Source organism: Alligator mississippiensis, chromosome 5 (assembly GCF_030867095.1).
Source record: "Alligator mississippiensis isolate rAllMis1 chromosome 5, rAllMis1, whole genome shotgun sequence".
Classification (NCBI taxonomy): Eukaryota; Metazoa; Chordata; order Crocodylia; family Alligatoridae; genus Alligator; species Alligator mississippiensis.
Genome location: NC_081828.1, coordinates 211819917 through 211844030, shown reverse-complemented (window position 1 = coordinate 211844030; position 24114 = coordinate 211819917). Strand labels below are relative to the sequence as shown.

General features: G+C 45.3%; 1 protein-coding gene across 1 annotated transcript in view; it reads right to left on the bottom strand.

Annotated features, from left to right (window-relative positions):
* Positions 1–24114, bottom strand: part of GHRHR (growth hormone releasing hormone receptor) — a 69023-nt gene that overhangs the window by 21908 nt on the left and 23001 nt on the right. Inside the window, exons 3-4 of the mRNA XM_059729368.1 lie at positions 2574–2676; positions 1585–1692 (exon numbers count right to left, since the gene is read on the bottom strand). Coding sequence (XP_059585351.1) covers positions 1585–1692; positions 2574–2676 — 211 coding nt within the window. The remainder of the gene's footprint in view (positions 1–1584; positions 1693–2573; positions 2677–24114) is intronic.

Below are 24114 nucleotides of genomic sequence, written 5' to 3'. Positions count from 1 at the left end.
CTTCCTGAAGTTTCCTCCATTGCCCCATTCACAAAGACTCGTTTTTGTCCTTCCAAGGTTCCCTGATCTAACCTGATGACCATGCTCTGGATAAATTTAACTTCTCTTGTATAAGAGACAGACACTTCTTCTCTTCCCAAATCTAGAGCAGGTTTCTTTTAGATACTTTATACCCAGAATTGCTGTGCTGCGCATTTTCTGTAGAAGCAATGAAGAGCTATGGAGGCAACACAGCAAAAACCCATCTCGCGTACAATTTATAATAATGTATTTGCATTGTGACAGCACGTTGGAGTCGCCAACCAGGGCTTCAGTGTGCTAGATGCTGTACAAATGCAGAGCAAAAACATGGGCACTAAGATTCAGTCTAAGTAGAGTTTCTCAGTCTATTCTGGCCCTGCACCAGTGAATTCAGGGTGATAAAATAAACCATATCCACCACTGTGTGTTATAAAAAGAGCAGAACTATAGAAATTAGTCACAGGAATGGCTTGTCTGGATATTAATTATTTTGTTCAACACCACATCTGTGCTAGGTAGTGAAAAATACCTAGCTTTCCTATTTCATTTTTAAGGCTTTTCCGTTTCTCAAAAGTTAACCCCAGAGGGAAAGACCCCCACCCTCAATTCCCCTGAGACAGACCTCATACCATGCTAACATTTCTCTTGCTATGGGATAACTATAATCAATAGCTCCTAGTTATACTCTACCCCCGCCCCTATGCCCTTTGTGTCTATTCCCTCCTTGACATTGGATACAACTAGCTGGTTTATCTGGCGTAACTGTTTTGCCCGGAGAGTGATAACAGGGTTTTCAGTAGAAAGCTTTATAAGCCAGATCCAGGATAAGTACGAGGATTTTACGGGAGGAAATGAAGTTTGCAGATGAAAGGAATGCTCCTGATCCCTTGGTTATAACTAGCAGGTGTCACATACTGCGAGGAAGGCGGTAGACAGGCTTGGGGGATTTCGTTTTTTCTTTTGAAGCTGCCAAATCTCCGTCTTTCCTGGAAGATCGGTTCTCCTCACATGTTCTCAGTTATCGGGCCAAATTCATCTCCAGAATAAGCAACTGCCAGGCCACTGATTTCCACCAAGTTACATCTGCTTTCATCAGATCTGCTTCTGGCCAAATTTCATGGCAAAATTCTGCTTCCCCTCTCTGTTCTCAGCCCTAAGGAATGCCCACATCATTCATTCATGATCCTTTCATTTCATCCCATATTAATCACAGGCTAAACCTCTTAAGGCCCACAGTTGATTCAAACAATACCCCCCGATGAACCCAAGAGGAGCTTTCCCTTTGGGCCGATCTCAAAGCCCTTTGAAACAAGTGAGACTCTTTCCATGGACTCAAGCACTTTGTCTCAGGCTCACAGCGTGAAATGCTAAACCAAGCCCCAACCATGGAGGTTACCCAGGACCCCAGACAAACTGCAAAGCACCCTCTAACAAAGGTAGACGTTCCTGGAGTAGCGCTCTCCTTATCCCCACTTCCCACATGGCTCAACCCTCGCTTTCATGAGCCTAATGGGGTCCTGTGCAAAATTAAAGCAATGAAATCAATCTGCAAGGGTCCCTCACCTGGCTTCTTCATGAAGTAAAAAAGGATGTTCGGACATGGTAAGGCAATAGTCTCTCCAGCGTCTGCATCGGGCCAGCACAACAACCGGTCCCATGTTTTCTTGCAACCTCACAGAGGAAAGAAAACACATTGCTAAACCTTCTTTGTATTTGAGTATGAAACATCTCATTGTAGCCATGACACCACCAGGGAGACTATGCTGTGGAAAATGAAGGAGGAGGATTTCTACAGCAAGGCCAAGGTACTCATTGCCGCAGGATGATGTGGAGGCCAATGCTACCAGGCTCTCAAAGGAATCAGACGTATTTGTGAAGGACAGGTCAAGGATGTAACCTGCTGGTGGTGACTGAGAGGGTCTGACAGGGGATGGATTATCTTGCACATGTCCTGTTAATTATAAACCAGATCCAGAATAAGTATGAGGACTGTAGGGGAGGAAATGAAGTTTGCAGATGAAAGGACTACTCTTCGTCTCCAGCATTCACCAGTTACCAGTGTTGGAGACCAGACACCGGTCTAGGTGGATCTTTGGCCATTCTCATATTTTTATATTCACATCCCATTTGAGGCATCTATCCATCTCACCAGCCCAAATTTTTGAAAGATAACTTAACTAGCTTCTACCAGGCAATGCAGCATATATGGCGTTTTCAATGGGCTTGGAGTCAGGAGATGGGATGACATGGTTCGCTGGCACTGTGTTTCAGGCACAGAGAAAAAGCCAAGTGGGGATGAAAATCAAGGGAGCAGACATAAGGTCATGGAGAAGGTGAGGGAAGAGTGAGGCAGAAAGGCTGATTAAGACACAAGGATGAATGAAGGACCATAGCATCTGAACTTGATGTCCAGGGTGATGGGGAAGCAGCAAAAAGATTTGAGTTCAGTTCTAGAGCAGAAGAGAGAGGTTACACGCCTTCTTCCTCTGAACCAGCTTCATTCATTTTTCAAATCCAAGCCTGTTTCCCTTCCAAGACACCATATACTGTACCTTTAGTCCCATTTCCCAAGTCTTCAGCATCCCTCAGACACTCATTCTCGTTTTTCTTTATCTCAGTTATAAAATCGCATTCTGGATGGACATGCCCAACCACCTACAAAGGAGAAGAGTTTGTCACTTAGGTAGATGAATATCACCCTGCCTCAGGCGTTATCAAGGACTGTTTCCTACGTTTCCTACCAATAGGCAGCCCCTCTCCATAGCATCGCGCTTAACTGCAAATGACTACATCCTCTGGGAGTAACATAACTATGCAGATGTCCATCAGGAGCAAATCCGCAGTGGGTGTAAATTATGATCACTCCATGAACCATATAGGAGAGGCTCTGCCCCAGACAAGGTTTGGCTCAGAATACCTCTCCCATCTCTGACACAATAACATTGCAGGGATTTTTGCTGTTGGTGTTGTTCTTTGCAAGGTACTTTTTTTCTGTTCTCATCGGCATCTTCTGCCACAGACTTCAAATAGAGTAAGTGTGATGCATTCATTATGCTTTCTACCCAGTTACATGACTGATGCCAAAAGTAGGATTTAATCCTCTCTGGTTCGGGAACAAAGGACTCCCATAAAAATACATTCTAATGGACAAGTCATACTCGCTGCTGTCTGGGTGCTCTGGACCAGGCAAAAGAGGGACAAAAAGAAATATAATAGAGACCATCCCTACCCCACTTCCCCTGCAATCCCAGCTGCTATCTAACAGGATACTAAGCTACAACCTAAAAAAGAGTTGGAGGGTTGGATACAATCAGGGTGCCGTGGCCAAACAAGGTGTAGGCTGCTGGATCCCAACTATAGGTTGCAAGCCAGCTAATAAATATACAGTGGGGTGATATCCAGTGCTGTACATAACTCCTTTCCATGGGAGACGAACTACAAGCTCTGCTCCTCCAAACCATCTCTCTCCACACCAGCAGGACAGTTCATATACCCAACACATGGTCATCCCCACTCCACTCCCATCTGTACTGGGCAGAAATATCACTCATCAATGCATCCGTTAAAAAAAAAAAAAGACAAAGTGAAACAAGTTGAAATCTTCCCGCTGAACAGGTGGTCGGATTATTCTATTCAGCCCCGCTGGATGCAGGAAGGATAACTATTCAGTGAAGTTTGGAAACAGATATCTTTCTTGCAAGTCATTCAAAGGGCAAAATGTAATAATTCGAATCCACTGGTCTTCCCCATTCATATTAACATCCTCACCTCAAGCTGATCTACAGAGCATTCAAACTGATGGGGCTAGCTTACAACTCGAAGCTCTCATCTGCGCTTTAGTGAGACACTGAAAATGATGCTGTTGATTTGGACAGAAAAAAAAAGATTGGGCTTTATGGAAAAAGCTATATTGAACCTGGGATCCCATGCCATGCATTTCTATTCTCAGCTTTTCCTGATTTGACAGCAAGACTTGAAAAGTGGCCTTTGAAACTAGCAGTGCCTATGAATACCAGTGATATATTCCTATACTAATTTCTGTGTGCTGTGTCTTTAAATGCCCAGAGTCTTTTCTAGCTGCCTGCAGGACGACAGTAATAGGGGTCAATTCAGACTGACTGCATTTCATATTACACACTTTTAATTTCTATGGCAGGCTTGGATTTATTCCTCCTTTGCCGTTCCCCTTAATCAGTAATGAATGAGATCTATATGAAAAGGTCATGTTTTATCCTGGTGTATTGAAACCATAGGAGAACATTGCTATGCTAATCAGCATGAAAACTAGCCATATCTTTCACTGAATGAATATTTTATTTTATTGAGCTGGTTTGGTGAACTGCGTCCAGAAAGATCTCAGCAGGGTGGAAATGTACCCAGCTGCCCAGTCAAAAGAATTCCTCCTGGCAAAATGACTCTCTTTTGCTTTTGCCTCTGAAGACTGCCTTTTGAGTTCAGTAAAAGTTAAAAAACAAAAACCCTGTCTGGCTTGTTCACAAACCCAGAGAAAATAGAGTATATTTTCTTTTTTCCCCTCTCTAAACTTGAAAAATTTGTGAGAACTTTTGTTCACGTGCCCATGAAATAAAAGGTCTGTGATTAAGGTTGAAGTTCACTTCTCCAGGGTGTCCTAGTTTTACTGCAGTTCCTCTAACGCAGCGATGCTGAGCAGTTGCGATTCCCACCATCTTTAAAAGATGCAGATTTTTTATGGGCAACAGAAACCTCAGATGAAGCAAAGTGAAAGATTCCCTGTCCCCTATTCAGTCTGTTCTGTCATGGGTACACACACGTCCAGCCAGCCCGCCAACCCCGGTTGTCTACCTGCTTACCTAGTGGGCACCTCCTCTGGCCATATTTCTGAATACGAGCATCTGCTGTGCTGTGCTTTGGGGTGAACTCAATGTAGATGTACTCGAAGCACACTAACCAGATCTGGGCCTGTGGGGGAATTAGCTGAGCTGAGCATCTCAGTGGCCGTTTCATACCTAAGGTTATTTGGGATTTGTGCCTGCCTAAGACAGTGGTGCCCCAGGGCATGTATAGCTTTACATATAGGACGACAACTTTCTTTAACTATATAAGTTTGCTGGCAAAAATATAGGTGCATGGGTACTTTCAAGGCACCTAGGAAGTTGGGTTGGGGGCGGATTGGGGGTTGCTTATTTGGACATAGGTGGCCAAATCCTGCTTATATTACATGACAGTTGCTTGAATGCTTTTTTTTTTTTATTGTTACTGCTTATCTAGTAATTAGTTACCAGAGGTTAGTCAGACACTTGAGTCTCCATTGCTTTCAGTCACTTGCACCTAGACAAACTGTGGGCCTTAACATGCTACTATTGAGTTTCCTCAATATATATGAAGGTACATCTGCACTGCAGCCACATCTGCACCATGGCGATTACTGTGACAGCTGCTTTTCTAAACATATCCAAGCTTTAAAGCAATCAGCTGGGGGCTGCTAGCAATCTAGCCATGGGAGCATGGACTTCAGCATAGACTAAACTACCAAGCATTTACTTAGCCCCTGAACACCCCCAGCAATGCCCAAAGTAGCTCATTTCAAACTGGTGCAGGTACACCTTACATGAGCTGCAGTCACAGTCAGAGATATACCCCGAGAAAGGTGAGGAACATCATAGGATCATAGGAAAGCAGGGCTGGAAGGGACCTCATAAAGTCATCTAGTCCAGCCTCCTGCTCAGACCAAATCATCCAACCAAGTGTCTGCCTACACTGCCCTTGAAAATTTCTGGGGATGGAGATCCCACACCTTCTCCAAGCAGCCTGTCCCAGTGCTTCCCACACTCATAGTCATAAAGTTCCTCCTAATCTCCAGCCTAAATTTCCCCTGCTGCAGCTCGAGTCCGTTGCTCCTAGTCCTGTCCCCTACAGCCACAGAGAAAAGCCCATCTCCATCCTCTCTGTAATCACCCTTCATGTATTTGAAAAATGTTATCAAATCCCCCTTCAATCTTGTCTTCTCCAGAGAAACAAGGGTTAGAGAAAGAAGACCATGCAAGCTGTGTAGCCAGGCAGAAAGTGATGTTTGCATTGGATAGGGCCTCACTTTTCAAGCTAACATTACAGATCCCTCGTTTTTATGCATAAGCAGCCACGCATTGAAAAGCTACCTGTTCCCTCTCTGAATTAGTCATTAGAGTTTCCCTTACCCATATCAATAGTTTGTTGTAAGCGAGTGTGATTACAGTAGATGTATTTGCTGGTGCGTTTCTCCCTCCCCTGGCCTCTCCCACACGCACAGTTAGCTGTAATGTGCAGCCAGGCTCTGGAAAAGGATTGAATGTTCTTCTTTGCTTCTCTTCCTCTGGACCAATGGACAGTTCAATGAAAAGCTAAGAAATTGTACCAACCTAGCACCGGCTTTGAAGTCAGATCTGGCCCTATCCCCATGGCCACATCCTAACACTACAATAATCCAGCCCATAATCAGCCCTCTGAAACCCACTAAACTCTGAAAACGTTTGGACTCTGACCTGGCCTTTGAATCTTCATCCCATGTCTAAGTACATCTCTGGATGTCGATCTCTCATCTCCCTCCATGATCTTGGGGTCATGGAGGGGCCCTGTAGTAAACCCCCGCATAGACCATGAAGCCCTATTGAATACTTTGCGAGTGCTCATAGGGTTGTGATTACCCCTGTGATTGCCAGGAGGGCTGAAAGTTGCAGAGTCAGAACTTGGCCCTAAGAGGATTTCAGGCCCAGAAACTTCATCTACACATCCACATTAGTATTCTGTGCGCCGTATAGTCAAAGAATTTGTGGGCAGAGGGAGGGATAACTGTGTCACCCATCATAATCCGCCATAATCTACCACATTGGCCCAGATCCTCCAGTAGCATCACTTATCAGAGATCCATCCAATAGAGCTATAAAGATTGAAAACCAACTGACGATCTGTCCTATTGCATCTTTCAGGCACCTCTTTACACCCACTTAGGGCTGCAAATCTTGAAGTGATCCCAGAAGTCCAGTTTTTGTGGGGTGGTTCAGAGAGTATAGCATGCAATCTAGATCTGACAACAGCCTCTGGGCCTCGTGGTTTAAGTAAATAGCTACTCATGATGACCCAACTTTTGGAAACAATTTGAGACATTCACGGGTCTTGCTTTTCAGCAGATGCCCTATATGGCGTCTCAGGGAAAATATCAGGGCTAGGTACAGACATTCAAAAAGCTTGAAGCAGGATCAATCTAAGTTATGCAGTTTTCTATAAGCAGCGTAGTTTAGATTAGTAGCGAACAGATGTTTGCCCTTTGGTGAGGGGGCAAATCTTAGAATGGATTTTGCCATTTTTAAATCAATCTGTGTATGCTGAACCTCTGTTACATAGGCCAGTTTCCGATCCCTTATACCGGTAAAAGTGTCATGTCTATACCTGGCCCAGAGGTGCAACAAACAACTTTTCTGCTCTGGGCGGAAGCTCTTTCTCTATGATACTTTCACTCTGACAAGGGAGCTCTGATGGTCCTTCACTCGTATCAAATGTGACAAACCCCACCATCAAAGAACAAAGACAGTTTTGATATACAGAAGCTAAAAATATCCTCAAGGTGTCAGATTCCTTTGCAAGTCGAAATCTAAGAGGAAGAGAGGGAGCTATTTCTCTTTGCTACAAATCAATCTTGATCTTGATCTTTGATTTGAACCAAGACCTGCCTTGAATGGAGCACTGCTTGTACAAAGTCTGAGCAGGGAATCTCAGGATGGTGATTCAGGAAAGAACTCGGGAGGGGATGAAAGTCGATATTGTCAGTACACGGGAGGGGGGAGGTTTGAGGAGGAAAGGGCCGTATTCTAATGTTCTTCACACGTAGTGGTGCATCTACATGTGACATTAATGTGATGCAATAAACTCCAGAGCAGTTCATGCCAGAGTCAACTGCTCCCAGACTCAGCTTCTACACGTGCACCCAGGACAGCAGCAAGTTGAGCTGAGGCAGAGCAAGCCCCCGGCTTCCTGGGTTGACCAGATGCAATTTACACCCCCGGTCACTGTCTACACGTGCTTTTCAGTGCAGTAAAGTACTCTGCCATAAGATAGTAGTGTTCCCGACAGTACTATCCTATGGAATAGTTAATTACTTTACTGCACCCTAATACCGGCGCATGTGTAGACAGTGACGCTGTATTGCAGAGTGAATTAGACGACTCTGTAGTCAAGCACACATGTAGATGCCCCCAGGGAGTAGTATATAATTTATTCACTGGTTTCAACAGACTCAATAGGAATTATGAAGTACTCAGGCTGTGGTGGCAGCGTGGTAGCAGAGAGGTTAAGATGACTTCCTACAGCTTTAGGGTTAGGAGTGCAAGCCCTGCTCTGACCAAGAGCCACAAGCTGCCCCCAGCTGTTAGTGAGTGTGTGGTCATTTACACTAGGGATTCAAAGGCAGCTGGGCATGATGTTTGTCACATGACACCTTTGGGTGTGCTGCTGACTACAAAAACTGGTATGTCTGCATCATATTTGCCCTACGGGCAGGTAGATTTGGGAGGAATCTTGATTCGTGGGACCTGCATAAGGGTATCAGAAGCTAAGGTATTCAGAAAGGGAAATAACAAATTTAGAGATGGGTGAGGGTAGAAAATACACACAGCTGTGGCAGGAAAGTGGCTGTGTCTAAAGCTGTTATTTTAGCGCTTCTAAGAGCTCCATTCAGAATAACAATGAGAGAAGCTGTATCTTCCCTAACATTTTTTTTCCTATGGGATCAATCCTATTTTTTTGTAAGGACACAATACAAAGAGTACTATGCAAAAAGATAGCCATGGACAATATATAGGGAACATGGTTAATGTTTCCAATAGTTCCTCTCCAAGAAGAAGTGCATAAAATGTTCATCTTGTGAGGCTGTATAATTAAAAGCTCTGAAATCTAAAATTAAACTGAGGTTCCAAACATAGGGCCTATTCCAAATTTAGGACTTGCTTTCAGAGCTCCCAGCACCTACAATTCTTATAAGCGAAGCAGATTCATGGGCTCACACGACCCCCTGAATATCAGGCTGATTGTTCAACATCTAGTTACGTTAGCAACCACCACGTGAGTAAAGCCTGCAGAATTGGACCATTAAGAAATATCAAACAGTCTACCTACTTAAAACAGATCATGTCTTATTTCTGTACAAGCTGCAATAAAAACCTAACATCTATTTATCTGACTTTTCCCCTGGTGCTTCCTCCCATGTATATCACCACAGAGCATTATTTGCATGTTTAAACTAGTCTATACCAAAAAAAAAAGAAAAAATGTTTAAAGACTTAAACTTTTCAAGCTACTCTATAACCAAAACCAATGTCACACAGGGAAATAATGGTACCAAGAAATACTAATGGATAAGGTGGAAAAAAGTTGCTTCTTTCCTTTTCTCAATCAAAGATCTAATGCTCACAAAACACATGATCTGCCATCCATACCCACACCATGTACCACCTAACTTTGTGAGCAGCTGAATTTTTGTGGGCTAAGGTGCTACTCATGTTACGTAAAGGTGGAAGAATCCTGCCCAGAACAAAGCAAGATCCTTGCTATGTCCTTCAGCGAAGAACATGACTAACTAGTAGGACTAGATTCTGCTCCCCTTTTTATGAGGAATAGCGCTCCCCTCCATTAATAATTCCACTGAAGCGTTGCATGAATGCCATAGCACACCACGAAGGAAATGAGAGATGCATATAGAAAAATAGGCTCTTCCTCAGTTATATCATAGCCTATTTCTTTCCAGGTGCAAAAAGATGTTGTGAGCCAAACGATCCTGTGACACTGCGTTCCATGGATCACCCGCCCTGAGGGGGATGATACCATAAAAAAAGAGGTTGCAAGGTGTTTAAAATGGCATTATAATCTAAAGCAAGGAAGAATTTGCTTCTCCATCCCCCACTCTGCTTCACATGAATAATCATGTCATCTGGCTCCCACATAATTGCCTGAAGCAGAATGGTAGTTTTTTCAGACAGTTTTTCTTTACACCATATATGAAGTTATTGGGCAAATCTCGCTATGATAGAAGACGGCAAAACTCCTGGGGATTCTGGTCTATTTGCTCTTATCACTGTTATTGTCTCAAATACTGGCACACTACACGTTACAAAAACACCAGTGAAATGTCAACCTGTAACGTGGCAGATGTCAAAGGTTAACACAACCATCCCCAAACTCACAGCCTCCATCAGACTAACTCTTCTCTATTTCCTTTTTTTGTAATTCTTCTTTTTTAAATCCCCCATATACACATTTTGCTATCGGCAATATCAAAACGTTGAGTAATAAAGCAGTGAAACACAAAGCTACACCGATCCTGCAGCTTGCATGCCTCTTCTGCTACAGCTTGCACTGTTCATAGCATCTTGCAATTTTTAATGTGAATCAAAGTCAAATAAAGGAAAGGGGGGGGGGGGGAAAGAGAGAGATGCTGCTGCAATGAAGCAAGCTGTATCAGCCCATCTGTTCCTAGAGGAAACTAACTGATTATGGAAAACATTCGAGGCAAACCTCTTTAACGCAATTACTTACAAGAGTTGCAAGACACAGCGAGTAAAAGGTACAGTGGTACAAAGCGCTGGAATTCATCTTCCGAAGCAAGTCAAGTGTCATAATTCACTTCCTCAGCCTCCTTTAGCATCTTTTACCTTCCCTTCATCTTCCCTTTCTCCTATCAGTGCCTGGTCTGAAGCATTTATCTTTTTGCACAGAAGTGACGTAACAGTACAACGAAGTGGAAACTAAATATTAACAACTCTCCAGGCAGTGATTGACTGGCTTCCCACCTTCTTGACCTTGCTACACATTCCCAGATAGCAAATGATGAACAGCGTGTTTGAGATTAGGGTAACGAGATCCCTTCTGGGGAGCCTGCCTCAGAGACACCAAATGATTAGAGTCAGGTTTAACAGACCTATTAATGTTGATTGTGTCACTTTTAAAGCAACATCGGACGTTGGAGACCAGCAACGCCTGCGAATGGATTAAAATCAATTCATTCGAACACAGCATGCATCTTATGCTTGTTTTCCTGTTTAAAAAAAGCTGTGTGTGTTTGCAGGTGCGTGGAGATAAAAGTGTATCATTACATTTTTCACCGCGTGGCCAAGATCTGCTCTCGGACACAACGGCTCCTGGCGGAGCGCGTGCTGTATGAGCATGGGAAAGCAAAATTCAGTCCAAGTTATGTACCATGTAAAGAAGCACGTGCATGAATACACATTATGCCCCATCTCCTCCCCCCTGTTAGAAGAACGTTAAAGCTGCCAAGTGTAGGACCTCCAGATGGGAAAACTGGAATTAAATTAGTCTCTGCCGCTATTCACCCGCTGCCTGTGCCCAGTTCAACTTCTGCCCCTATGTTCCCATCCTCCCCATGGCTTCTGCACCTCCAACACCCTCCCTGACACACATCTCCCTCAGCTTCCCTGATTTCGGTGTCCTCCTGCTCCTCTCCACAGCCCAAGTGGGAACGCTGATGGCAGAAGAGACAGAGACTCTTTTCTCACCGTTTTAGCACTCAGTGCAACAGCCCAATAAAAGATACCACCAGCAAACACCTTGCAGAAGCCACCTCCGGCCAGGACAAGCTAGGTCCAGGAGAATGCTCCTAGTCTTCGCCTTCCCAGGCTGGGAGTATGTCAAGGGGATGGTATACACATAGTCTGGTCACACGTAGGAGTTGTGGGGGGCACAGAGCATGCGCAGGGAAGATCAACTCTTTAGTCAGCATACAGCTGCCAAGCTCTCTACTGACCAAGTGCAAAGGGAGGTGGAGTTTTATTTATTTTTTAAAGCAAGGGTGTCAAGCTCACCCTATGTCCCAAGCCAGATCCAGACCATGGGGCTCCTTGCAGACCAAATCCAAGGGGCAAGCAATGAGGGCAGCAGTGCTGGGGGTAAATGCTTGTAGCCCCAGCAGCCACAGGCCAAATGGCAGTGGCCCCAAGCAACAGCAGGACGAGATGTCCGCACAGCCCTCACTCCCCCACCTGATGCCAATGGCCGTGTCCAACAGTGCACTGGAGTCTGAAGCAGGTCTCACTCCCTCATGGCCCCACCAACAAATGATCTGACCTGCCAGGAGCACCATGAGCCCAATGGAGTGACTCTGCGGGTCAGATCCAGCCCATTGTTCAGACATTTAACACCCATGTTTTAGGAATTGATGACTTGCCCAAACTTGGCCAAATTCTCACAGGAGTGTCCTAAGTGAATCCCAGAAGGTAGGGCAACCCCTCTGACAAACGTCAAGGTCTTTCTACCAAAAATGGAGGCCCCAAACTTCTTCATGGAAGAAAGGAAGGATTATTTTAACATGGGGGGGGGGAGGGGGCATCATCATTTTTTTCCATAATTTAATTTCCAAAATGACTAGAAACATCTTTGGTGGCAGAGGTCTGTCATGAAAAGTTTCAGTTCAGACATTTAAAGATAGCAAAATGGCAATGGAAAACAAAACCTCATAACAGGAATATCATGCAACCTGAACACGACACGTTCTTTTCTCTGGTATTGCTGCTACTACTTAGTGGTTTTGTAGCACTTTGCACAGGCACTCAGAGCACTTTAGAAATAAGACTAGTGTCATTATCACCACTGGACAGATGGGGAAACTGAGGCAGAGAAAGGAAAGGGGATTGATTTGCTCAAGATTACCCAGCAGGACAGTGACAGAGCTAGGGAAAGAACCCAAATCTATTGAATCCTATTCTACATTGCCACATGACTTCTGGAAAGTCAGCAAATAGACTAGAGGTAATAATTAAATGAGTACATGCAATTTGGTAAACTGGCTATTTGCAGAAATCAAAGTGCTTTCAATGGGAAAATTAGAAAAGAGAGACTTACCAGGATCCGAGGGTTTTATATCAGTTATAAGCCTTGAAATTCCTATAACCACCACTCATGTCTAATGCAACAACTAAAGCACAAGACAATGCAATCTTTGTTTAATACCACAACTTCATACATGCTATCCCGCTGCTTTTCAGTAGATAAGGACAATAATTAACTCTACTTTGCTGTACATCTGCAGTACTCCAGTGCAAATCAGGGTTAATTCACACAGTTCTTTCAAATATACCTTATCTGCACCTGACGCGATAGCTCTATCAATTAACCTGACATGCACTGCACTATCTCATTCTTCATACATATTCATATACCCATGAGGGTTTTGTACATATTCATACACCTGTGAGGAGGGTGTAGGTCTCTCTCTGTGCATTGAAAACCCATTTAGAAAGCTGGGTCAATGTTTGCAAAAGTGACTAGTAATTTGGAGACCTTCAAGGCTTCTGACTTTTTGTGGGGGCAGGCAGCGAACACATTAATGGTGTCTCAGGTTGGACCCTAAAAAATAGAAAGTACCCACAAAAAAGTCAGTCGTCGCTTCCTTAAAAAAAACCCCAACAAATCTTGGCTTGCCTACCACTTTTAACCTTTTTCCATTAATTTTTCCTGTGACTCCGGCTCAGGCGTTCAGCCTAAATGAGTTCTGTTCTCCTCTCACCCTTTCTGTGAAGGTTTACTTGTCCGTACTTTTGAAGAGATAGCGTGGTTTGAAATTAAAATAAGAAACAACTTGACATCTTGGTCCCAAAGACAAACAGAACTGGATGGAGCCTACTGAATATTTTGCTTTTTTTTTTTTTTTTTTTTTTTTTAAAGGAGTACACTTTTTCACACCAAATTCCCATGTCTTAGAGCGTCTGGGTTATCTAAAGTGAGGTAGCAAACGTGCTAATACCACAGGCATGGACAGACAGCCAGTCCTACGCAGGCACTTTAATCTTGAATTACAACTGTCTGGTTCTTCCATTCTTGGCCCTCTCCCGGGAATAGAGAGTCAAACTTGATTGGCAGATAGATAATTAATATATTTTCTTTCCAATCAATGTTAAAGGAGCCAATGATCAACTCATGACTTAACATATGGCAGCCAAATTGTTTCTAGCCCCTGCAGATTGCTTAGAAGAAGAAAGAGAAAAAGGAGGAGAGATCAGGTTTACAGTGGAAGGCACCTGCAAAATCCCCAGACTTTCTGCAAAAGGCAGAAGTCTGACATTTCGGTTTCCTCCAGGATTTCAGTTGATGGTCTTAGGAGAATTGCTTAGCCTAACTTGAGCCGGTGACTTGTAAATTTGAGAGATACAGAAATAATGTCAGAGTGGTCATGAAACCAAACAAAGGGCTAAGGCGGATGCTATGGTTTCAAGATCTCAAATCCCAATGTGCACCAGAGCTCAGAATGAATGTCTCTCAAGGCCCTTTTCAGCTCAGTCTCTCCTCATTCGTCTGTCCATGTCTTACCACCTACCCACTACCTCCTCCATCTCCACCAAGCTTGTCTGCATCTTCTGGGACCATTTCTGTAGCTTCCTCCACATCACTGCCTACACAAAGGTCACATATTTACCTTTTAGGGTGGCTACTCACCAACATCCATGGTGTCCACCGTTTCTGCTGGGAAGCCTTCAAGTAATTATCCAAGTAAATAAAGATATGCACTGAGGCGAGTCAGATGTAGATGCAATGCTCATCTTTAAAACTGTTTTGTATGTAAAGGTGATAACAGCTGTGCCCGCTTTGCTCGTGTCCCCTCACTCACCCTCACTGGCTGAGAACCAAATCGCATCTACACGAGACTGCGAGATCAGACTGCGATCCACACTAAGGACCACCACTTTGTGGCACTGTCCTGGGAGCTGCCTCCAATCTATGAGGCCACAAACTGCCTGACAGCTCCTCTGCTGCTCCAGAGAGGGGTGGAAACGATGCTGGGCTGGGAAACGATATGGCACAGTGGTGTTCTGCATAGCATGCTAGCACAGCTCCAGCACCGGGTGGAGACAGCCAACGCTCTGGACTGCCCCTGCTCCCTTATGGCAGCTTGCAGAAGTGGGAACAAAGGGTATCTATGGAGCAGGGTACTTTGTCCCCAGCCATGTGAAAACAACAGCATGGTGCACAGGGACAAGAGAAGAGAAGGAACCTCCTAGTCTGTAGGACAGGACATAACCTAAGGCAATATCTTCCCTTGCAACTATGCCGTGTCTAGCTTAACAAGGTCAAAGTGCCATTTCTTTGGCATTGTTCAGAGACAAATAACAATGAATTGTTTCATGACATGGGAAAGCTGGGAGAACCCCTTTTTTCCTCTGGGCTAAAGCAGGTGTTTCCAGTCTTGATGTTTCATCACAGAAATAAAGCCAGCAACCACCATCTTGGCCAATTTCTCCATTGGCTGACCCAAGAACTTTCCGATCTAAGAGCGTGAATTACTTTAGGGTGAATTGAAATGCCAAGGTTTGTTTGCTGGCATTGTAACAGGCCACTAATCCTCCATGGATTAGGCATGGACTGAGACCTATAACTTTCATTGAACAGTGGGCGTATCTACACATGCTATTAGTGTGCTATATGCTTACTGCGCAGTAAGCCTTCCCCGGGAGCACATTTACATGTGCACCCTGTTGGGAGCAAATCTGCTTCCAATGGGAGCAACCCACTACCGGGCTGCTTTTGCCTGGCTCTGCCCCCCTGCAGCAGCCAAAGGAAGCTCCAGGCCTCTCCCAGGGTGCAAACCTAGGGGCAGGCAGGGGGCACGGTCCTAATGTGCATAGGGCCAGAAGAGCTCTGCCAGCTGCAGCTTCTGGCCCTGGCACATCAGGACTGCATGGAGATGGGCTAGGAGATGGCTGCTGCTGCAGCCAGCAGAGCTCTCCCAGCCCTGTGCACATCAGGACACAGCTGCACGCAAGCCCCCGGCTAGGCGGGGAAGCAGAGAGCTCGCTAGTCCCAGCGCTTCCTCACCCAGCTGGGGGCTCACCACCAGCTGCCCCACAAGTGGGACAGCTGCCATTGAGCCCCCAATGGGCAGGAAAGCAGAGAGCTACCCAGTCCTGGCACTGCTCAGCTCCCAGCTCCTATAGGGAGCCAGGAGCCATGCAGCACCAGGACAGGGGTGAGGCAGAGATCAAGCCCATCCTGGCACTGATTGGCTCCCAGGTCCTAAGGAGGGTGGGAGGAGCAGGAGCAAGCAGCAGCAGAACTGGGGACAGAGAATTCCCCCATTCCCTGTAGCCCCCTGCTGGTATGGCTGACTGGGAGCAAATTTGCTCCCGGTCAGCATCAACACGAGCAGTACTGTGCAGTAGCTAATGCAAAGTTAATCTCTTACCTGTATTTACAGGTAGTAGAAAATCATATATTTGCTTAATTTACTGCACAGTAGCTGCTGCACACGGTTACATGGTGATGCCTTACTGTGCAGCAGATTAGACTACTGTGCAGTAAAGCGTCTCATGTAGACGCACCCACTGAGTTATATTAGCCTCACACTGCCAGTCAGCAAGACTAAAAGCTGAGTGAGAAAGAAAGCTGGATTGACTTATTTGGAGCGTCGTCTACATCAAGGTTGAGTACAAAGGGCAGGGCACTGTGGAGAGTTTGTATTAGCAGCCATGTTCCTATTAGGAAAAGATTATAAATTTCAGGCCTCATGGCTGTCCGTTACAAGTCTTTTATGAGCATGACCATATCCTGAAAGGTAAGGAAAGCTATTTCATCTTGGAACAAAGGCATGTGGAGGAGTTTCAGATGAAAGTCATGCCTTGCTTCTCTCCTTGTAGTGCCAACAACACACCATCATGTGCTTCTTCATAGCCCCGTGGGTGTCCAGTTCAAATGTAAATGTTTTTAAAACATGAATTGCATCAATAGAGCAGAGTTATACATTGGGATTTTTTGAAACCTATGGTTACAGAGTGATGATTACAGTACTGTACTAAAGAAATCATTTTTGACATTTTGACGAACACTTGTAGCCTTAAAAGCATGCACTCGGGTTGTTACTCGGGTTGCACTCGGGAGATTATTTTTGCCTACCAACACAGAGGGTAATGGCTAGCAAGCTTTTCACTTTGCTATTATGTAGAATGGAAAGATGGATTTTAATGAGGGCTGTTTCAAGAAGCACCAAATAAAAGCATTAAATCATGTTTAAACCATTTAAGTGCTTCCATTTTAATGGGTCATACCACATGTGTAAATTGATTGTGTTTACACTAAAGCAGGTTTTCTAATAGAGATAAGACCTGATGTTGCTAAAGCTATGGAGGAATTCAGATGACACTCTCAGGCAGGCAGATTTAAGCACAGTGCTCAAATACTGCTTTTAAAGTACTACTTGCATGCAGAAAAGGACTATGAATTGGTGTCTGCTAGCCTAGTTACATCTTTTAAATGACAGCTTTTTTAAGTGCCATTAATTAGTCTAACTAGATGGATGCTTCATGTGCATCTAGGCAGACTAGGTTCCTTGGGTGAATTTGATATCTTTTATTAGACCAACCCAAATGGTTGGAGAATAGTTATTAAGCAAGCTTTCGGGTTCAAATTCATTTGTCTTTCATATGACCCAAAGGCTAAACCCAATAAAAAAAATGACTTAATTTGCCTCTTTACAAGCAAAAATTTTCTGCACATGCTATAAATAGTCCAAGTCTAGAATTCAGTGACAGGCTCGTTAATTGTCTTATTAATGAAGTAATGAGAAAACTTTCCGGCTAGCAGGTATCTTAGCAGAGCCTGGTACCATATGGACAGATTTCCCACTCCTCATGCAACATCTAACAGGGATAAGCACCAGAGATGGTTGAAAATGCCTTGTCAGGGTTTCACAGGGTTTTTTTCAATTTATGCAGGTTTGATTTATGCAAATTCGCTCTTATGAGATGACCCTTTTGTACCTGAAATGCGTTCTATGCGAGGTAAATTCGCATATATGCAATCAGCATAGGCACGCTCTGCCCTCCCCCAAGCAAGTAAGTCTGGATTTGTGAGGGGAGGGGAAAGGGCCATGAGCAGAGGGGAAGGGTGAGGGGGGCGAAAGGGCCATGTGGCCAGGCCCCACTCACCCACCTCTGAAGAGCCTGGTGTCACCACTGGCCCGAGCCTGCAGTGGCTGCCAGCCCTAGCCTGCTCTCACCCAGCTGCAGGCAGCTGCCCACCCCTGCTGCAGGTACTCTGGGAGTGGCCGATGGAAGCGGCTTGCAGCCACTGGGATGCGCCGTGACCCAACCCCACCGATGCGGTGCAGCCCAACGGCTGCAAGCAGACAATGTGCACTGCTCCCAGGGCTGCAGCAGGTGCAGGCAGCCACCTGCAGCCGGATGAGAGCAGTCTGGGGCCAGCGACCACTGCAGACTCAGCAGCCCCACTCACCCCACCCTGAGCACCAGGAAGAGTCTGGTGCAGCCATCGGTCCAAGCCTGCAGTGGCCACCAGCCCAAGGCTGCTCTCGTCCGGCTGCAGGTGGCTGCTCACCCCTGCTGCGGCCCTGGGAGCGGCAGATACTGTCTGCTTGTAGCTGCTGAGCTCTGCTGCACTGGGGGGCTTGGGGCATGGTGCCCTGGGAGAAGCAGAGCCCCAGGGGGTTTGGGGCATGGTGCAACCCAGCGGCTGCAAGCAGACAGCATCCACTGCTTCCAGGGCTGCAGCAGGGGCGGGCAGCTGCCTGCAGCTGGATGAGAGCAGGCTGGGGATGGTAGCCACTGCAGGCTTGGGCCAGCAGCAGCCCCTGGCTGTTCCTGGCACTCAGGGTGGAGTGAGTGGGGCTGCTGCCCACGTGGAGCACCATGAAGAGCCCGGTGCTGCCCCTGCTGCAGCCCCAGGAATGGCAGATGCCGTCTGCTGGCAGCCACTGGGCTGTGCCATGCCCCTCTCCCCACCCCTTCCCTAGCCCCAGCCTCACTCTCTCCCTCACTGCCCTGGGAGCGCATCCCTATCTGTTCCATTGAAAACTGGATTTGCTTTATGCGAATTTGATTTATGCGTCATTCCCTGGGAACGCATCTACCGCATAAGTCTAGGGAAACCTGTAGTTTTGTTTTATTTTAAATAGAGAAGAGCTTCCCAAGCAAAATGAAAATCTCTGGGTGGGGGGGAACTGTTTTCATTGAGATATTTCTTATCTTTATTAAAACCACCCCTCTCCCCCATGCTTCTGCTCTCCTTGTTTTTTTTTAAAGCATATACATGGTAAGTATGGTTTCCCAACTAGCACTATCTCCATCTACTTACTTACAACCGGTACTTCCCCATTCTTATTGATTTCTCTGGCTACTTTAGATTACTTAAAGTAAACCAGTCCATAGACCCTTTCATACATTCAAGATGGATTTAAGAATTCAGTCAGGTTATGGGGGTTGAACTCATACTAGTATCAAAGAATCAGAGTGATGCGCCTAATTATGGGCCTGCTGGATACTTAATTATAGTATTCAGCTGAATACAGAACATTGGTCAGGATTTGGCTGGAGCAGAATAACGAATAAAGCAACAAACAGAACAGTTGCATATAATTGATATAATCATTTATTGCAGCAGGACGTTTATAATAAAACCCAGTTATTAGTCATCCTCATACCCTCACCAAGCAGGCCATTTTGAGATAGATATTATTTCCTAACTATATTTTAATAAATGACTACTGTCTTGATCAGACGGTATGTAAAAAGCACTGCAAAAAGAGCATGTGCTTTTAATTAAGCAGGTGGATGGTATTTCATTACGAAACCCCTAATCACCACTAACCATTGTTATTTCCCTTTTCTAGGAAGATATTTTGGCTATTAAATCTGCTCTGAGAAGTATGACCTGTTCCTTTTACATGGGTGTCTTTTGCAAACCACAAAGGAACCTGTTTCACCCTGGGAAGGTCAGAAGCCTTCTTAAGGGAGCTTTTTGGATCACAGTATTGACCTAGGGTTAAGATATTAAGTAAACACTTGATTATGCAAGAAGTTGTAACCAAGCCTAGTGAAACTTAGCTTTGCTGTTTTGCTAGCGATAGAGGAAAAGTACAGCTCAACTGCTGCAAACATGAAGATAATTAAAGGCTGTTCTGTCTAGTTAGTATGCTAATATATGTTTATACATTAATATATTTTAATTTATTTAAATTAAGTTTAATAAAATTCATACTTTATTTAAAAACAATTAAATAAACTGAAATAAACTGAAATAAAATAAGATACATTTATTAGACTTAATTTATTACCAACTAATTTTAATTAATATATTTTAATACAGTTTGTATGCTAATCCTGTGTGCAAGCTAACATTACCTACTGCACCGAGTACCGCTAAAGTCCTAGCCTGGATTTGGCAATTATGGAATGATTTGAAAATTATTTGTGACATGCCCTCCTGTCCTCCTCCAACCTCCATCACTTCACTTCCAATTAAAATGGGTTTTCAATGCAAAAAAAAAGTTTGGAAAATTTCTGGCCTTTGTGACAACAAAAACAAGACAAAAATGCGGTTTTGTGTAAGTGGAACAGGAACACTGATTTTTTTAATCAGCTTGAAACCATAATTGCTCCAGGTCTACTTTGAAAGTTTGTTCAAGTTGCTGGAAAAAAAATGAAATATTTTTCATTCTTCAGGTTTGTAATTTTTTTTGTTTGGAAAAAAAAAAAAACAAAAAAAACCTGAAAAAAAATTACAAGAATGGAAAGCAAAATATTTTCGTTAGTTAAAATTTTGACTGGGGTGGAAGGGGAAAATCGTAAATCTTTTGATGGGGAAGGGGGACCCCAATGAAACAAAACATTAATTATTTGGATCAATTTGAAACATACAGTTCAATGTAATCCAAAAAGGTCTCATTTCATTTGGGGGTTATTTTAACCCTTTCAGAATATTTTCTTTTTTTATTCTTTTTTTAAAGTTTTTAAATATAAAATGTCTGTTGAGCCCTAAATTAAAAAGGTATCATTTCAAAGGAAAGAAAAGCAAGATATTTTGAAAATTAAATATTTCTAAAAAAACCCCAAATTAATGTTTTTGACATTTTTTCTAAAACTGAACCTTTTGCCACCTGAAAGTACTCACTGAATTTTACTGGTTTTTGAGGCTAGGTTGACCCTTCAAAAAATCTTTTTCTTGGCAAAAAATTTACTATTCTTAAAAAAGGAACAAAACTACCCAGCTCTGTTCCCAAGGAACTTCATACGTGGATGTCAGCAGCAGGATTCAGATCTAACTCTCTTTGCACAAAATGTTTCCAGCACCTGCATTTCTCCCCTATGACCCGATACACCACCCCATGTAAATCCCTATAGGAATTGACACTGGATAGTATCAAGGCGCAGGGTGTCAAAGACCTGCAGCAAGGCAGCAGCCCTGGACTTCAGGAGGGTGGATTTCAATGAGGTAAGGAGACCAATCAGGGAGGCACTGGGGTCCCGGAGGGAGGGGATTTGGGAGTCCAAGAAGAGTGGTCATTCCTGAAGGAGACGATCCTCCAAGCCCAAAGGGTGAGAATCCCCACATGGATCAAAGCGGGCAAGAGTGCACAAAAGCCCCCATGGCTCACCAAAAGCATCCAGGAATGTCTCAAAGCCAAAAAGGAGGTGTACATCCAATGGAAAGGAGGGGCCATCACCAAGAAGGATTATACCTCCGTTGCTCAAGATTGTAGGGGAGATGTTAGGAAGGCCAAGGCAGAGATGGGAATGGGAAGAGTGACCTGGACTGAGGACAACAAGAAGTCATTTTTTAAATACATAGGGGGTAAAAAGAAGGTACCGAGTAACGTGGGGCCTCTGCAGGACACGCTTGGAAATCTGGTGGTTGCACCAGATGACAAAGCTAATCTCTTTAACAGATTCTTTGTTTCCATTTTTCTGATCAGGGACAGGGACATCCCCCACACTGGGATCCCGGACAGACCCAGGGGAGGCACACCCAGGCCCAGTGAGGACCTAGTCAGGGAACTTCTGTTGGGACTGGACATGTTCAGATCAGCAGGTCCTGACGACCTCCACCCCAGAGTGCTGAGGGAATTGGCAGAGGTCATTGCAGGACCTCAGGCACAGCTTTATGAGCACTCATGGTGCTCTGGCAAGGTGCCTGATGATTGCAAAAGGGCCAATGTGGTCACCATTTTCAAAAAAGGGAGGAAAGAGGACCCTGGAAACTATAGGTCCGTTAGTCTTACCTCGGTCCTGGGAAAGTTCTTTGAGAAAATTATCCAGGAGCACATCTGCAAGGGACCAGCAGGGGAGATTATGCTTAGGGGCAACCAACATGGGTTCATTAGAGGCAGGTCCTGTCAGACCAACCTGTTTGCCTTCTACGACCAAGTGACACAATCCTTGGACGCAGGTGTCACAGTGGACATAGTCTTTCTGGACTTTAGGAAAGCCTTTGACACTGTCTCTCGCCGCATCCTTGTTAAAAAATTAGGCCACTGTGGTGCTGACGCCTACACAGTCAAATGGGTTGCAAACTGGCTGGAGGACAGCACCCAGAGAGTGGTGATGGATGGGTCATTTTTGACCTGGAGGGAGGTGGGCAGTGACGTTCCCCAGGGCTCGGTCTGCGGGCCCGTACTGTTCAACATATGCATCAGCGTCTTGGACGAGGGGGTGAAAAGCACCATGTTCAAATTCGTGGATGACACTAAGAGGTGGGGAGAAGTGGGCACGCTAGAAGAGAGGGACAGTCTACAACTAGATATGGACGGTCACAGAGGTGGGCGTATGAGAACAGGATGGGTTTCAACACTGACAAGTGCAAGGTGCTGCACCTGGGGAGGAAGAACCAGCAGCAGACCTACAGGCTGGGGAACTCCCTTCTCTTCAGCATACAGGCAGAAAGGATCTTGGTGTCATTATTGATGCCAAAAAGAACATGGGCCAACAGTGTGGGGAAGGCTAACTGCACCTAGTCATGCATCCACAGATGCATCACAAGCAGGTCCAAAGAGGTGATCCTCCCCCTCTATGGGACATTGGTCAGACCGCAGTTGGAGTACTGCATCCAGCTCTGGGCACCACACTTCAGGAGGGATGTGGACATCATGGAGAGGGTCTAGAGGAGGGCCACTCACATGATCAGGGGGCAGCAGGGCAGGCCCTACAAGGAGAGGCTACAGGACCTGAACCTTTTCAGCCTCCACAAGAGAAGGATGAGAGGGGATCTGATGGCTGTCTATAAACTGGCCAAGGGGGACCAGCAGGCAATGGAAGAGTCCCTGTTCCCCCAAGCACTACCAGGAGTAACAAGGAATAATGGCCATAAATTGATGGAGAGTAGATTCAGGCTAGACATCAGGAGGTGCTACTTCACTGTCAGTGCAGCTAGGTGCTGGAACCAACTTCCATAGATTCATAGATGTTAGGGTCGGAAGGGACCTCAATAGATCATCAAGTCCGACCCCCTGCATAAGCAGGAAAGAGTGCTGGGTCTAGATGACCCCAGCTAGATACTAGTCTAACCTCCTCTTGAAGACCCCCAGGGTAGGGGAGAGCACCACCTCCCTTGGGAGCCCGTGCCAGACCTTGGCCACTCAAACTGTGAAGAAGTTCTTCCTAATGTCCAGTCTAAATCTGCTCTCTGCTAGCTTGTGGCCATTGTTTCTTGTAACCCCCGGGGGCTCACCAATTCCTCACCAATTCCCTTCTGTGCCCCTGTGATGAACTTATAGGCAGCCACAAGGTCGCCTCTCAACCTTCTCTTGCGGAGGCTGAAAAGGTCCAGTTTCTCTAGTCTCTCCTCGTAGGGCTTGGTCTGCAGGCCCTTGACCATACGAGTTGCCCTTCGCTGTACCCTCTCCAGGTTATCCGCATCCTTCTTGAAGTGTGGCGCCCAGAATTGCACGCAGTACTCCAACTGTGGTCTGACCAGCGCCCGACAGACGGGAAGTATCACCTCCCTGGACCTATTCGTCATGCATCTGCTGATGCACGATAAAGTGCCATTGGCTTTTCTGATGGCTTCGTCACACTGCCGGCTCATGTTCATCTTGGAGTCCACTAGGACTCCAAGATCCCTTTCCACCTCTGTGCCACCCAGCAGGTCATTCCCTAGGCTGTAGGTGTGCTGGACATTTTTCCTCCCTAGGTGCAGCACTTTGCATTTCTCCTTGTTGAACTGCATCCTGTTGTTTTCTGCCCACTTGTCCAACCTGTCCAGGTCTGCTTGCAGCTGTTCCCTGCCCTCCGGCGTGTCCACTTCTCCCCATAGCTTTGTGTCATCTGCAAACTTGGACAGAGTACATTTCACTCC